This window comes from Myxocyprinus asiaticus, chromosome 46, assembly GCF_019703515.2.
Source record: "Myxocyprinus asiaticus isolate MX2 ecotype Aquarium Trade chromosome 46, UBuf_Myxa_2, whole genome shotgun sequence".
NCBI classification, from domain to species: Eukaryota; Metazoa; Chordata; class Actinopteri; order Cypriniformes; family Catostomidae; genus Myxocyprinus; species Myxocyprinus asiaticus.
The window spans coordinates 14,716,549-14,734,482 of NC_059389.1; the positions used below are offsets into that span (position 1 = coordinate 14,716,549).

The window sequence follows — 17,934 nt, forward strand, 5'->3', positions numbered from 1 at the left end:
GATTGAGGCAAGTCGCTACGCCACCACAAGGACTTAAAGCACATTGGGAATTGGGCATTCCAAATTGGGGAGAAAAAGGGGAGAAAAAAAAATAAATGATTACCTCAGTCCAGTCTCAAAGTAATTTTTCAACAACGGAATCTGATAAAGGTTTATCGTTTGCGCACGGTTCCGGCCACCACTTCCGTGCGTGACGTAGGCGGTGACGTTGCCAAAAGATTGGTCTATTGTAGAGTCACATAGTTATTCAAATTCTAATATATTGTATATACGGTATATAAATATATATATATATATATATATATATATATATATATATATATATATATATATATGTATGTGTGTGTGTATATATATATATATATATATATATATATATATATATATATATATAAACACATGACATTTGACACTTAACACATTCCATGTTTGCAGGGCCCAAAGAGTCTGTGTACTGTATGTGTGAGTTTATTGATCAGTCATGAAAATTTACGCACATTGATTTTTACGCATAAATATGTGCAAATGCAAGTTAGTGAATGAGACCAATTGCCACCATTTTTTAAATATTATATATTAGTGAATAGTGATTATAAGCAATTGAAGCCAATTGTTATTTATTTGTCATCATCCATTCTTCCTAAACTTTCTCTTAGTGTCTGGTCTTTTTGAAAGCTCCCAGCTCAGCAAAATGATTGCCTTTCTTATGAGTTAAAAACTTAACTGTGACCTAAAAGTAGTGGCATTTCATTCTAATAATTCATGTTTGTGAAGTAAGAATTATTTGCAAATTTTGTTTTAGAACCTTGCAGCATTGTTAACCTGCCAAGTGTGCTAAGAGAGACCCGGGTTTTCTGGCTGGAAATCTTGGAGCAGAGAGGACTGACATGCCTTATGTTCACAAATAATGGTGTCAAACACTTTGGATGTCGCTCTTACCGCGGGGTTATGTCTTAAAGGGATAGTTCACCAAACAAAATTAAAATTGTCAACATTTTCTAATGACTTTAAGTGAATGGTGACTGAAGCAAACATTCTGCATAACATCTTATTTGTTCCACAGAAGAAAGTCATATGGATTTGGAACAACATGAGAGTGAATTAATGATGAATTTAAATTTTTGAAGTGAACTATTCCTTTAAACACACTTAGAACGTGGAACATTCACCTGTGGACAGCATATTAAATGGGGGACAAGCAAGTGACAGCCATGTGGATAAAACAGCCAATTAAGATCCCTTGGTGTTATTTGAAATGAAAATAGTGTGTGGATAGACCTGAGAGGGCTGCCAAAAGATGGAGTCACAGTTGGCTTGTGAACCCTTTGAGTTACTGTATAACTCATGCATAATTGCATTGAGTCACATCTTCAGTCTCACAAAGACTTCTTGTCCACTGCAATGCACATGCCCCCAACATACTATGCAAACCAATAAGTCTCACATCTGGATTGATGAGGTTATATATTCAGTGCATGATTTTATATGACACCATTTGCATTGCTTGGATTTAGAGTTCAAATTAATGCTTGAAAGTATCCAAAGGCACGATGAAAATATATTGAAATTATTTGAAACAATATTATGTACTCTGGCATGGATTCAATCACTGTGAGTTTTAATTAAATGCACAGAATGTTCAACATGCCCTTTAATAAAAATTGTAAAATACACCTTTTACTTTAATAGTTGCACTTGCTAAGTCAAACATCTCTATTACTATTGCTCATACGTCCTAAACTTTAATGCATAACTCAAACCAAACCTTTTGTGCTACGAACATGAATGAAACCTCAAATTGTGTAGTTTTTTGAAGAGAGATTTGACATTAAGTAATTGGACATACTGGCCTGGCATACAATAAATTGGGTGTAAAGATCTCTTAGACTTAATTTGAATGAGGGACCCAAGCTATATCTAGAAACCAGAGTATCATAGAGACTTGGGGGTGGCCTCTTTTGAGTTGGGCCAGTAAGCTAAAAGCCACTCAGGACATATTAGCAACCAGATAGCAACCACTGGCAACCACTTAAATTAAGATAAGCAGCTATAATGGACTGTTACTGTACATATTACATTGCTTTTGCAGTAGAGGTGTTTAATGCTTGCTCTGTCTCTGAAATCTGAATTTCTGAAATCAACTTTATTAAAATAGATCTGGAGAATATCAGTCCAGTAATGAACCCTGACCTTTAGTCCAATAGAGAAAATAAAACAAATCTTGAACTGAATAAATAAATTTAAATGACTGAAATGATAAAAAATGCTAGTGCTTTCTAGAAGTCTTAGATATGAAGTTGCCATGCTCCTAAACAAACAAAAGATTAAGTAAATTGGCTATGTAAAAAAGTGCAGTACTGCAAAATGTAACATGCCTCAGCAATGACTTGGCACAGAGTTTAAATGGAAGAGATGGCTAATGCTTGTGTTTGTACATTTCTTTGCCTAGACCTGCAGCCACGATGAGGACAAGCAAAATATCCTGTGTATCACTCCTTCCCTGAAGGGCCTCAATGTTCAGCCTCCTGTTGCCACGAAAATGACCTTTGTACTAGATGGTTTCTCCACCGATCAATACGACCTATTGTATGTGGAGGATCCCAAGTTCGAGGAGTTTCAGAAGCCCACCGTTATACCAAGAGGCAACAAGAGTATTCTGGAGATTAAGGTAAGTGGTGCTCTGCAGGAGTATGGTACTGTACATGTCCACTGGCACAAAAGAAATTTGCTCAATAGACCCTTTTCACATATCCGGGCAGAAATGTGATTTAAGGGAATAGTTCACCCAGTAATGAAAATTTACTCACCCACATGTCGTTCCAATGCTGTATGACATTCTGTGCTATATGGAACACAAAATGAGACCAGTATATTCAGTAGATCATCTTTTAATACCATTGCAGTCGATAGCAACTTACTTTCAAGCTTAAAAATGGACCAAAAATAATAATTTTTCCGTTTTGATTGATAAGAAACAACCTGAAATATAAGCAATTTTTCAATGAAAATCTTGACATCCATTGTGCGTTTGTGAGCGTCATAAGTAAGTTTGTTCACAGGGCCTTGCGTGGTCATGCAACAACTTTGCATTGTTTAGCGGATTTGGAACAACATGAAGGTGAGTAGGTTATGACAATTTTTATTTTGGGGGGTACTATCCCCTAAATAAACAATAAGCACTGACTCCATTAGAAACTCTAGCACTATGGGCAGATTTTTAAATGTTTATGAAAGACATCATAAATGATTTCTCAGCTTTTTGATGCGTGAACCTGCCTCTCAGCTCCCAGAATGAATTGAAAATGGTCGTTGAACTCAGTGCCAATGGACACATATCATTAAACTTGATTTCAGACAAAACACAACACACACACACAGTGATTCACACTGTTCATTGAGTTGGAAGGAAACAATACTGAAACAAAACAGGAAGTTTAGTGTGTTTTCCTTAGTGTACCTCCTGGACCTTCCCCTCCTCTGTCCCTTCATCTTTTACATTGTTCTCAACCCCTGAAGGTTACAGCCTCTGACACATTGATGGTGAGATCCTTTACATTCACGAGGGTTGGCTGGTCAAAAACCCAGCATTTTAAACAATGAAATAGAAGAGTAGTGTTTTTCTCCTTTCTATGTTCTTTCTTTTTTTTTCAAAACTGCCACTCAATAGACAAGCGCAGCTGTTGTGCAGAGGGGGGCAGCAGGGTCACATGAGATTCTACTTTTTCTTCCCATGCAAGACCTCAGTTTCAAATCCCTCCATGCCCCGTTGGGACCCTGGACACACAGATACACACACTAGGCATTATGTACTTATCAGGCCCATTTAAAGGCACTATATATTCAATAATGGGTACAACTGCAGGCTTCGTTTAGCTTAATTGTCATTAAACTGCCTTATCGCTCAGATCATGCACTCTCATTCCATGCAGTTTGTTTGTTTAGATTTTGCAGCTTGATACTTAAGGCCTTCTTTAGGGAAACAGAATTGTACTTGGCAGCACTGCTGATGCTTAAGGGGTTTATCAAAATGTCAGAAATTGTTAAAAGGGCCTGTCAGAATAAGGATTTTGTCATGGAGAGTTTGGCTTAATTCCATTGAAGTTTTCTTATTTGTGTAATTCTTGTTTCACAATCAAGGGGCATTGGAATCATTATTTCTCCATCTTTCTTGGCGATAATCATCACTTTTCATAGATCCATGCTTTGTGGATCTCCCACTTTTTAAATCACAATTAAATGCTTAAATGTAATTCCAGTTATTCACCTGTCATAATTTACTCACTCTCAGGTTGATCCAAAACCTGTATGTTTTTTTTCTTCTTTCATGAAATAAAAGATGATGTCTGGCAGAATGCCAGCCTCAGTCACCATTCACTTTATTGCATCTTGTTTCCATACAATGAAAGTGAATGGCAACTGTGTGTGTTCTGCCTAACATCTCATTTTGTAATATCTCATCTCATTTTCATAAGTAACGGGTTTGGGACAACATGAGGTTGAGTAAATGATGACTGAATATTCATTCATTTTTGGAGAAACTATCCTTTTATATGATGCTGTGATCATTTGCTTTTTGTGAATGGTTGTAAATTTCTCCAGAAAACCAAGTCTTGTGTGTGAGTGTATGTACGTCTGTTCACAATGGATCTCAGGCTGGCCTGCACTATATGGTAACAGGTGCAAGAGTGGAGTGTGTCCAATCTGCAAAGCCTAGGCTGTCATGTGAGGAATGTGATCACTCTCTTTATTGCCTTCTGCTCTGCTCCATACTGACTGACTTTAAAGTGCACAGAGGAATAGATGCTGAGCAATTTATACGCTCCATATACGCCTCTTAGTCATGGGGCAATTTAGAGAAAGGCACAGACTGAATGGCAACTTTTCCATTCTGAAAAGGTGTAAATGAGTGTAAATGTTTACGTCTCGTGGATTAGTTCAGTGTGTCTGCTTGTGTGCGAGTAGGAGTATATGTTTCCATTGCTCTGTTCCAAAACATAGAAAGCTTGCTAAGGAGGCAGCATTTTAAGGCATCATTGGCATGCTCCTGACACGAAGGCCGTTCCAAAATGTGGGCAACTTAAATATGCCTCCTAAGATACCCCAGTTTGTCATGTATCCTTGGTGGAAAGACAATCTCATATTTCATTAAGATAATTTCAATAAAATAATAAATCCTAGATGATGGACGAGGCCATACAAGTAAACGATAAATTAATGTATATTCAATTTAATACTTAGAAGTATTGATAAAAATACACAATATTTGCGTTTGCAATGTATTTTTATGCTTATTAGGGGCCATTCAGTCCGAACACGTGCTTGTGTTAAATAAAAATTTGCATCTTAAAAAAAACACTTAAATAACTGCAAGGCCTGACACAGTGGTCAAAAATGTGCATGTAGCGTACATTTACATAGAAAAACTATTTAAAAAAATAGCACAGACGGATGCTACAATGCGTTCGGTGTGAACTGTCCCTTAGAGCAGTGGTTCTCAACCAGGGGGTCGGGACCCACTAGGAGGCCTCAGTTCACTTCCATGGGGGCCTCAAGATCTCTTAATATTTTCTAAAATAAGGTAGATTATTATAATTTTTATATAATTATTATAATTCAGCGACTGAAAATGCTAAAAATTTAATATCTCCCTTCAACAGCTTGCTTTTTATGAAGAATAGACAGTTCTAGACATTTCTGGAATCACATATTTATCATGATTAATTGTTTTAATCTTTTTACGCTAGTAGTTTCTTTCATTAAAAAACTTTGAAAACAAGCTTTGTCATCAATACAGTAGAAGTATAAAATGAAACATCTTATAATAGATATATCTTATAATATAAATATCTAATTGCCTACATAGGGAGCCTTCGAATATTTTCTCCAACAGACTCTTTTTGGAGTCAAAAAGGTTAAGAAACACTGCCTTAGAGTACTACATCTTTAGAGCGTTTACATTTTTTTTTTAAACATTTGCAAGTCGAGTCTCCCATGCTAAGCACTATTTTTGTGCTGCAACAGAACTCATGTCTCATCTTTCTGTTTCTTTTCATATTTCCACAACAGGTCCCTCCTGTGAATCAAGAGGCAGTGAAAAATGGAGAGGTGCTGAGAGTTTCAAACCGGACCTGTGAGAGCGTCACTCTGGTGGGTGACACGCTTGAATGCACCGTGCCAATGGAGCTCCAGACAGCCACTAAAGAGCTGGAGGTGGAGGTACAAGACTTCATCTCTCTATCCCTCTCTCTCTCTCATTCTCTTTTCCACTTCAGACCACTTCAATCCAGACTGGCCCCCGTAAGAGCCACTTGTGTCGAGACTCGAGAGTCAGCTCTGCCCTATTACGCCCTTGTTCCAGCAGCCTTTCACTGCCTTGGTCTCTCTGCCTCTTAAAGTACCAAACATTAAATATTTCTGACCCTCCCCTAGAAAGGCATCTGATAGACTCCCATAGCCAGAATTTTGACTTGCGGCATGAAGTATGGTCCACATTACAGCTTATTCTGGCTAAAAACTGGCCACTTAGACAGGAAGAGAAAACTTTGGCAAAACCAGTGTTTAGTTTTTCCTCAAAAGCATTAATTGTATCAACCCGGTACCTTGTAAACATGACTTTGTTTCTAGATTGACTGCTTAAAAATATGTTTGCTCTTACCCTCAAAGGTTGCATAAAGCCAGGTAATCATACTGGAACTTCCAATTTCTGCCAGCTCCAGCCATTTTTGTGAGCAATATACATCAGACAGTCAGTAAATGGACTGTTGGACATCTGTAGGGCTGCCATGTACAAAGGCCTCTATACACATAGTTTGGGTTGCCAGATTGGTTCCATTACAGATATTTTCTCAACAGATTTCCTCCTAATAGACCCTGGATAGCACCGCCCCAATTCAGCACTTTGCTCTTCTGTGTATTGTCTCTTAGCTTCCGAATTGTATTGAAACTACTGAGAAGAGTAGATCAAAATGGGTTTCGTGTGGGAGCACAGAAAGCATTTTTCAACACAAGTTGATGGTGTGAGTCGACACTACCCCTTTACTATGTGAAAATGCTTGTGAGGTGTTTTTCTGTCACTGTAAATGTTCGTTTTTCCAAACTGAACCTGGCAAATCACATTCAGACAGCTATGACACACTGCACTTTTTCATGATACAAGAATTTAATTGTTATATTTGTAATTCTGCTTCATTTTTTTAGTTTTTAATTTGTGTGAAAATGTGTAGTTTTCAAACATAGACAGCTCATATTATTTCACATGCAAATTCATAATATTAAAGGAAATTACATTTGCACTTTTTAAAATTAATTTGTCACCCCACATTGTTAAAGAATTAACTGTGATTAAAATGGTTGTAAATGGAAAATAAAATAAAATGTACACTATAAATATAGTAGAACCCCTTCCCCATCCCGGTTTAACACTCAGAAAATCTGCTCTCCTTAACTACACTATAACACGATGAGTGAATGACACGAGAAGATGGCCAGAGGTATTTTTTTAATGACTTTATGTTGTCTCTTGGAGTTTCATGAGCACAGAGGCATACTGTATCATTAAGTCCACAGAGTAAGGGTAGGATGTGTATTTATGAATGAAGTACTCTTGTTTTAAAATCTCCCTGCTCTACTTCCAGTTGTTATGATGTCTCCTGAATACTTTAAAATACTCATGATAACTTTTTGCAACTATACAACCTGTAATTCCACTTCGCTAGCTAATTACACTTTGACATCAACACCATATCTATATAGAAAACACTAGACCAGAAGTTCAAAGAAAATTTTTTCAAAATAGCTGTGTGCTTGTTTCTCTGGTGCATAAGGTGAATAAGTAGTAGTATCAATAATTAATTTCCTCAAAGGTGTTTATATTGTCATTTTTATATACCAAGCCCCACCTGATAAGATGCCTTCCTTACATTTCCTTTCTGATCACCATTAGTTCAACAGGAACATAAAAAAAAAGTTTCAGGGCCTGATGCCAGCCCCAGACAGACTTATATGATTGGGACAAAGATCAAGGAAACGTTGGCCTCAGCATAAAGTGCTTATCTGTTAGAGAGGGACAGTGTGCGTGTGACATGATGCTCTAATCTGACCCCATTGCAATACTGCGCGGTGAAGCTCATCTCAGCCCAAACTCAATAACACTCAGCCACATAAGAGAAACTTTATCTCTGATCCAATTTCCCCTCCTGCCTGCAGTGGATGTGTGCGTTTCATTTTGCCATGCTGCTTTATGACCAATGAAGGCCTCTCTTTGAGCATAAACGCTCCCTCAGGATATGTTTTCAAGATGGATTGTTGTGATGTTGGAGGTTCAAATGTAAACACTTTGCAGGGTATGAAATCTGAAACAAATGTGCTGCAGATGCGATGCCATGGAAATCCCTGGTTATTTGGTTGCTGTTGTCTGTTTCGACACTGATTTTCCTTGAATTAAGAACAGTAATTAGCAAGTGGAGGTTTCCTTTGTTTGAAAACTACATCAATGATGTAGCCTAAAATGTTAGGGATGCATCGATATAGAAATTTTGTCCTGGGTAATAGACATTAAATACTTTTTGGAAGTTGACATGTCCTGCGGTTATACTCTATACATCTAGAATGATTTTTAAAAGCATTTCAATATTTTTTTTATTATTATGCATGCCCTCATGACCTCATATGAATTGAGAGACTTCATGCAACATTTATACTTTTTTCATTTGTTCATGATCATATTCATTTGTCTCACCATTTGAAATTAATTAGTGATGGAAGAAAAGTATATGGAGTAGAACTAATTATTTTGATGTTATGGCTGATAGTTGATATGAAGACTAATATTATTGAACTATATTGCACTAATATAATAAAATAACAATATTATAAAACAAATACTACTACATAAAACATATATATATATATATATATATATATATATATATATATATATATATATATATATACTGTAATATATTATATTTAAAAAAATCTTTTTTTTCTTTTTTTTTTTGGCTGTGATAATATCTTGCAATATTGGGTGGATGCTGATAATTACAGTAATGTTTTAATTAACAATGTTGGTAAAATGTCACTAAAATTGGCCAATATTTTTATGGTCACTGACCATATCGTGCATCCCTAGAAAATTTGCATTACTGCTGTGCAAAAGTCTGAAATAATATGTGTGTGCATTGCAGTGGAAGCAGGCCACATCCTCTGTGATCCTGGGTCGTGTGATATTGGCTCAGGACCAGGACTATAGGATACTGATCACAGGAGGCGTCTGTGTATCCATCTTATTGCTGCTCCTGATTGGAATCTTTGTTTGGATCAAGAGGAAGAAGCATATTGATGGTATGCAACTGTGTGTTTTTGTGTTTGTGTGAAGCCGTGTGTGTGTGTGTGGGGGGGGGTGGTGTGATAGGGGTTGTATCAGTTTCTATGGCCTCATGTGACTATTCCATCTAAATGTGGCATTCTGCACACACAAATGTTCCAGATCATTTGTAAAGTTTTACTTTAAATCAATTATATCTATCAGAAATAATGCAAATATTGCTGGTTGGAACACTTTATCATTCAAAATAGATACACTGTAATGCATAAGCCTGTGAAGCCGTTACATGCATTTTGAAGCATAGCTTGCCTTTCATAAAGAATTAGGTAAGCGTAGCGACAACCTCTGATTCCAGCTGCTTTTATTGCCAAAGAAGTTGCACTTCCTTGCTCAATCTGTTTTTTATTTAAAAATAACTTAATGAGAATGGAATGAAAGCATAAGAGAAAGAGAGATATAGGAGTTTCTGTGGGGGTTGACACTGCTGAAGTCCATGGTGGAGCGTTCTGTCCCTTTTTTTCCTCACCTCTCGGTTTTCTCTCCCTCGGTCTCTCTGTCTCTCTCTCACCCTCTGTCTCTCTCTGGTTGTAGATTTAGCTAAGGCTATGGTTTGGTATGACGGCCGGGCTCACATTCCGCACTTGGACATGTTGGCAAACGCGAGGAGTGTCAGTCCGACTAATGAAATGGTCTCTCATGAGTCGGTGGACTATAGAACCACTTTGCTTGAGGGTATGTTCTCACGCTTCACTGCTTCTCGCTCAAAACACACTGCTGGTGGAGGGTTGCCATCTCAGCTGATCAGCAGACCAGCCAAAGTTCCTTAAAAGCATGTCAGGTCACTCAGGGGCCATCTTCGTAATGCCTCCGGGCAGCTATTTTCCTGTCATGCAAATACAACTTCTATCTACATGAAGGGGTAAGACAGAAATCTCCAAAACTATTAGTCAAGATTTAATTTAAATTACATATTTCAAATCAGCAAAACATGCAAATTCAAAATGTTATTTTTCAGGCTGGTCCAGCTAATGTGCATGTGCAATATCGAGTAAACAGGCAGTGTCTCTATCAAAAAGATGATTGGCTCTTTGAACTGTAAGGTGGGAAAGATGCCATATTTCGTGTTACGATTTCTTCTATTTACATAGTATTATAGTAAATGTCATTCTGGTTGGATACCCACTGGATATGTTTAAAAATGACCCTTCTCATCCTTATAATGGACCAGCTTTGTTGTTACCATGTCTTGGCTTAGGATCTGGATAGTAATGGCTGGTCTTAGATCGCCACTGAAAGGCAACTTTTATCCAGTTCTCCAAACACACAAACTTTCTGAACTTACTCTCCACACTCTTTGAAGAGAGTGCATGCTCTCTTGCTTTGCCTCCTTTCTTCTCTAAAAAGAAGAGAAAAAAAACTTTGCCTTTCACCCTCTCATCTGTATAGCGGGGTATAGAATTTCCTCTTCTCTTTGTAGTTGGTGTAATGACTGTGCCTCCCAGACTTTCTCCGCTTTGTTCAGGTGACCCAAGGCCTCTGCGAACAAGTCATTGACCTTTGACCTTTCGACCCCCTTGCTTTTGCAGACCAAAACTTACCTCTGTCGCAGACAGAGTCTTGCCGGCCGCATCTCTATGCCCATACCCATGTGGATCTGTCTCCCATGCTCGGGGCAATGGAAGGGGACCTGGCGTCTCCGCTGTTGCCAACTAATGCACCCATAGATTTGGGCAGCCTCCACCCTGAGTTGCTGAAGGAGGTTCAGCATGTGGTCATTGCCCGGGAAGATCTGCTCCTGCATGTGAATGAGATCATCGGGAGAGGTGAGGGAACAGAAATATCTGCATTTATTTATCAGTGTTAAAATTATTATCTTATCTGCTTGATGACCAACGTTGGGTAAGTTACTCCAAAAAAAGTAATTAATTACAAATTACATCATCTGCATTGTAATTAGATTACTGTATTATTACTTTGTCTGAAATGTAATTAAATTACTAATTACAAATAACTTTTCTAAAACCCATAATAACTTTGACAAGATGGACAATAAAAGGATTGACATCAAATTATTCTTTTAATTCTTTTAAATAAATCCTATAACATCAAATAAATTATTCTTGAACTGTTCTTAAACTCTTCCTAAATGGTTAATAAAATCTGATACTCAAAATCAATCACTCTCCTTATAATTTCTTCTCCAAGCAAGTACATTTGTTGCAAAAGGATGTATTTCATGCAAGCATTGCAAGCAATATTCGTAACAGTATAGTAACAGTAAACAGTTTTAATAAGGCACCCTTTAATAAGGGAAAAAATGAAAGCTGTCAGAATTAGAGCGTTAATGCATTAATTAATGCGCGATTAATTAAAAAAGTTTAATGCGTAAATTTTTCTTAATCGCGATTAACGCATTTACCATTAATACTGCATAAACACTGGTGTGAAGGGCAGAAACTTTGTAATGTGTCCGTCCGGAGTCATTACACTGAGGCACACACCACAGCGCCAGAGCCCTTCTACCAAGGAGAGCCTACAAGTTAAGCATAAAATAACACAACGCGGGCAGAACTACTGTATCTTAACACGCTAGTTGACCGTTGATATCCTTGATATCCTATGATAGACAGGAGGTTGTTATTTCAGTAAATAAAAAAGTCTTACAGCGCTTTCCTGTCAGTGATAAAATGGTGGAGAAAGGAGCTCTTAACACTATTTGATGTGCAAAAATCAGTACAGATGGGACTTGTGATAGAAATCAAGTATTTTTCAGCCTTTGTAAGACACATTTTAATTACCACAGAAGCACACCAAATCTTAACTATCGCCAAAACTCGGAATGAGACGTTTTTGTTTGCAAGCGCTTTTCGTGGTGAGTTTAAAGCGGCGCACGACGCTGGCATTTTCAAAAAAAATATTGTTTAGTATGCTTTTTAAGCCATTTGAATTACAGGGACACTAGGGGTGTCCTCATAAACAAAACCAACTCACACACACACCGCAAGAAGTGATTTATTTTATTTACTTAGGAATCATATCATAAATGGAGTGACTGTTTGCACCCAGGTGTAAATAGCACCCGCCACATAGCATAGCTATTTGCACCCCAGTAATCTGGTAAAACCACAGAAATATCCAACAAACTGGGCTATAGGTGTTGCCGTAGTGACGTAGGGTGTAAAAACGGTTTGAATGTGTATTTTAGTGCAGGCACTTGGGGTTTGATTCTGCCTTTTTCCCACTCTTTTTCCCATCTGGTTTCCTGTTTCCACTCTTAATATTTCCTTTAGTATCGCTTGTGTGCAGTGTTGGGTAACGTTACTTTTAAAAGTAACTCGTTAGAATATTGCGTTACTGCTTACAAAATGTAATTAAAAAGTAATTTTGTTTATGGAAAGTAAAGCGTTACATTACTTTTGTGTTACTTTTTCTCACAGCCACTTTCTCTTTTATTATGCTATGTATTCCATACAAATAAGCCATGCATTGCATACAAGAGACATTACAGGTCATGCTAGCTACTATACAATACTCATGTCAAAACAACATAGTAAACAAACAGATATTTAGAAAGTAGGCCTTCACGTCATATTTATAATAAAGAATCAATAACATGAATATGCATGATTTGTTTTTCCATCAACATGGCAGCCAACATGAATAATGAAGGATAACCACTGTCTTACCTAAAGCAGCAAAGTCCAACACTTAAACCTGCATCATATATGTCATCATGTGCTGTGCCCATCGACAATGCCAGAGTCAACTTGAGATGTTTTTCAAAAGTTAGGATAAAATTCAGTGGGGAATGCCAGCCTAACATGTTCAAGGAATAAGTCTGATGAATAAATGAATATATTCAGTGCACGCTTGTTTTGAGGTGCATATTGATACAACTTGAATGGAATCGTTTTTAATGCTTCCAAAATATCATAAAAACGGGTTGGTTCATGAATCAAACTATTTGTTTATTATAAAATTATCTGTGTACACAGTCGATGTAGAATGTTGATCCAGAGTCTTTCTCATCCCATTCTCCCAGTTACAGGGAGCTTTAACACAGAGCAGTTCTGCTGCATAAGTTAGTGAATTGAGTGAGTGTTTCAACCTGTGTATCATGTCGCAGCCAGTGGAAGACTAGTCTTATAATCCCTCTGCCTAAACGCATATACTGATTTTTTAATGCGGTGTGTATTAACACAGCGCATTAAACACATGTATTAACACATGAATCAATTCACTCAACCGAATGTTGACCTCATATACCTAAAACACGAAATGCGCATGCACGTTAGCAAGTTGATTGACAGGCGATGTCTGTATCTAAAAAGCGATTGGATCTTTTTACCTGCAAGTCGGGACTTCCTTTCTACATCTATTGACTGTTGGGTGATAGAGCTTTTTGGTTGGGCATTCCAATTTCTCCCATTCATTTAAATGCGTGTGACTCGTCTCTGCTAAATAGTCTGTGGCCTCACACTCTATAGAAGTACAATGCCCATCATGCACTTTTACTCCTGATTTCTTGCAATACAGGGACAGTAGAGGTGTACAAAATCAACACATTACTTTATTTAAAAGTAACTCCGATATTACGGTCTAAAATAAAATATATATATATATATTTAAAATATGTATAATTTTGGTCAACTTTAGTCTGTATTGTCTGTTAGTCTAACATTTACACTTTTGTCTTTGGAACCCAGCCAACCTGAATATTATTGTATTATATTATATTATTCACTTTTATATGTTATTTAACCCATGAGCCTTTATTTCACATGAAGTCTGCTTGAAGTTTAGTGCGGGTTGGTGAGACGGTTGGAGTTCATTCAGAGTTCTCTCATTATATGCATACCTGTATATTATATTATTTGCAATATAACAATGAAAAACTTTATATAAAATCACAGCGTTAATGGCATCTCTATATTCGCCTAAAATTCCCTTATTTGGGTAGTAAAATGTGATTGGAATTTGAAGTGCACAATAATCCAATTAAATAATCGCGGTTAGATCAAAAAATTGCGATCGGCCGATTATTTGGTAATTGCGACAGGTCTACTTTTACTATTATCGTATTTGTTAGTGGTGCTTGCTAAGGAAAGCATCACTATTACTATTTCTCATACTCAGGGTTAGGAATTTCAACAAACCAAATCTGTCACCTTCTAATATTAATGCAATGTAACTACCTAGCAACCATCCAGAACACCCTAGCAACCTCATAACAAGATTTTAAAAACCTTTTAGAAAAATTTAGCAACTGAATTCAACCACCCACATCACTCCAGCATTATGGCTGCAAGTTTTGCATGGGCAAGCAACACTAAGATTTTCTTCAGAAAAATTTAGTAAAAAATCTACTGTAAATGTAACCTACAAACACATCTGCGGTGAAGATAAGTTGAAAAACGGTGTGCTACATGCAGTGTTGGGGAGTAACTAGTTACATGTCATGGCATTACATAATTTAATTACAAAATAAATGTAACTGTAATCTGTTATATTTACTGAGAAAAAATGTGTAATTAAATTACAGTTACATATGAAAATGTTAACGATTACAAAGGGGGTTACATCTGAATATTTTCTGTAAAAAGCTAGGATATATTGAATAATATTAATTTGTTGCTTTGCCTATTTTTGATGTGCACGATGCCTCCTGCCATTTAAAGGCCGTTTAGTAAAGCGATGCTATTCTGATGCTTTTGATTGGTTCTCTTGTTTGAATTTGCAGCGCACCACGTCTGCCAATTACATCAATCCACATTGCCGCTGAAAGCTTTAGGCGACAACCTGTCTGAGACAGAGTTGCCACAATGGCAAGTGATAAAAATGCATTCCAGTGCTGGAAATGTAAAAATAATTTCATCCAGAAATCAGAAAAGGGCGCAAATATAACATTTCAGTGCAAAACATGTTTGCCAACGATTAAAATGCTATCGACATCGAAGGTTTAAATGTCGAACCTGAGGAAGCATCTGCAGGTATGTAACTTAGCCTACAGTTAACTGTAAGCAGTCATTAAATAAAGTAGGAAAGTTATTGCCTACTTCTGCCTGCCACACCATGCTACTAATGTGTGTTCAATACATATTTTAGCTCTGTATTGCTTGGTACTTGTCCAGTAGTTTATTTAACGATGTTAATCTCCATTCATAACAAATTAGCTAGTCTGCTAGCTAGCTAAAGACGTCTTTACCAGCCACACTTCTATTTATGAACCCTTTGACAGAAAATATATAGCTAATATTTTTCCTCCTTGAATAAGTTTGGTAACCATGTCAGATCTAATATTACATTTATTTCAGCATTGTAGCATAACCTACATTAATGACTCACGAGGTCATTGACTTGTGAAATTCAGGGCATCAACAGACTCCCCTGGCCAAAGCAACATTACCACTAACCCATTTTTATTTTGAGTGTCTTTTGATTTTAAATCTGTATTTAACCTCAGAACGATCTCAAAGTAAAAAGAGGTGCTAAAGTCTGATTTTGTGGTGGCTGTGCTTTAAAATTTAATTATTATAATCTTAATTCAAGTGATGAAGGATTTTGAAAGTCTGACAGTAATCAGTGTTGAGTACTACTGTGAGGTTAACCCTGCCTGGTTTAAATGTTTGAAAATGATTAACAGTTGAAAACATTCATTAGAAATTTAGAAAAGTAATCAAAAAGTAATCAAATGTAATCAGTTACATTGCTTTAATAAAGTAATTGAAATAGTTACACTACTTATTACATTTTAAATAGTGTAACTTGTAATCTGTAACCTATTACATTTCCAAAGTAACCTTCCCATCACTGGCTACATGAAATCCAATAGCTCAAATTAGTGATTTAGAAGAAGGAATACATTTCAGACGTGGTTAAACTTCGAAAAGTTAAAAGGTTAAATAGTGGCAATCAGCCTGGCGGGTGACATTTGAACGTTTGAAATTGCCCATCTTCTTATTGTACTACAGATGTGGGGGTGTGAACGTGTATATCAAATTTACAGTGCGGCTCAGGTGAAAACCACTCTCTAGTCCTCCCCTACACAATATGCCTAAAAAAACAACCACCCAAGTGGGAAAGCCAAGCCCAGTGTGTGTGTGTGCGTGTGTGTGTGTTTGTGCATGTGACGCAAAGCGATTTATCGAGAGAGAGGAAGAGGCCATGCGTGTATGTTTGCATGTGAGTATGTTGGGGTGCTTGGGGTGGCATGTGTGGTGATTTGTTCCCGTGTTAAATTCCAGGTTCATTGTTGGGCCGTCTCAGGTCTCCGGCGGGTAATCTGACTCGGCTGCCATCTGGGAAGACGTGATAGCAGCAGTGGAGAGAGATTACAGCACTCCACGCTCAATTATTTCGACACAACACTCCGGCTCTCTCTCACCCTCTATTCAGACAGGATCTATGTGCACTCATTAGAGCAAACACCCAGCTTATGCACTCGTAATTGGTTAATCTTTCAGTGAAACACCACACTGTACTCCAGATTTCTGTTAGAGTTAGCTCCACATTTTTCTGCATTCATTTTCTTGATAGTACTTTCCAGTACATTACTTTACTTTACTTTACTCACCCTCATGTTGTTCCAAACCTGTATGAATATTTTCTCTTTTGTGGAACTCAAAAGGAGATATTAGACAGAATGTTAGGGACAGCATCAGTCACCAATCACTTTCATTGCATTTTTTTTTCCATACAGTGAAAGTGAATGGTGACTGAGGCTGTCATTCTGTCTGACATCTCCTTTTGTTTTCAGCAGAAGAATGTCATACAGGTTTGGAACAATATGAGGGTGAGAAAATGATGACCGGATTTTCATTTCTGGTTGAATTATCGCTTTAAGTTCCAATCAAGCCTCTATCACTTCTATTGAGAACAATAAATCGTACATTATAAAAAATCAGCAGCCGTGGACTAGTGATTAGCGCATGTGCTCCACAACATTAAGTCATGGCGCAATATGTGAGTTCGAATCTGGCTTTCATAATTTCCTGTTCCCATTCTCCCCATGGTTTTCTGTCCTCTTTCTGCTACCCCTATTAATAAAAGTGGCAAAAAGGCCAAAAATAAAAACTAGATTTCTACACTTTCTGGTAGTGTGGTCGTTGGCCGTGCAAAACTCGCCAGCAAAATGCTGTGGCGTTTTGAGTGGTAGGTTGTAGCTCACTGGTACAAGTCAAAAGAGCCCATCCCCAAGTCTCTATAATATTCTGGGTTCTTGAAATGGTATGGGTCCCCTCCTTCAATATAAGGGAAGTCTATGCAATCTTTCTCCATTTTAACGTCCACCAGATGAAAATTGGAAGTCCAATCGCATAAAAAAAAATAGATCTGCTCTACTCAACAAGCCGCACAATTTGAGTTATCATTCATGTCCATAGCACAAATGGTACAGGACGAGTTTCATGTCTAAAGATTAATACTTTCGGTAAGGGTGAGTTTCTTTAAATTCCAGTAGTTGTATTGAACTGAACTTAACTGAACTGCATTCATAGGTTGCATTAATATTAGATGGCATATTTGGTGCCTTTAGTGTTGATATCACTTTCTGTGATAAGAGAGTACATATATCAATATTGCTGCCTGTGCATATGCAGCATTCTGCAATC

General features: G+C 37.3%; 1 protein-coding gene across 1 annotated transcript in view; it reads left to right on the plus strand.

Annotated features, from left to right (window-relative positions):
- The window catches only part of LOC127436260 (hepatocyte growth factor receptor-like), a 78,389-nt gene that overhangs the window by 46,743 nt on the left and 13,712 nt on the right, over positions 1-17,934 (plus strand). Inside the window, exons 11-15 of the mRNA XM_051690306.1 lie at positions 2,450-2,668; positions 6,067-6,216; positions 9,186-9,342; positions 9,917-10,057; positions 10,912-11,148. Coding sequence (XP_051546266.1) covers positions 2,450-2,668; positions 6,067-6,216; positions 9,186-9,342; positions 9,917-10,057; positions 10,912-11,148 — 904 coding nt within the window. The remainder of the gene's footprint in view (positions 1-2,449; positions 2,669-6,066; positions 6,217-9,185; positions 9,343-9,916; positions 10,058-10,911; positions 11,149-17,934) is intronic.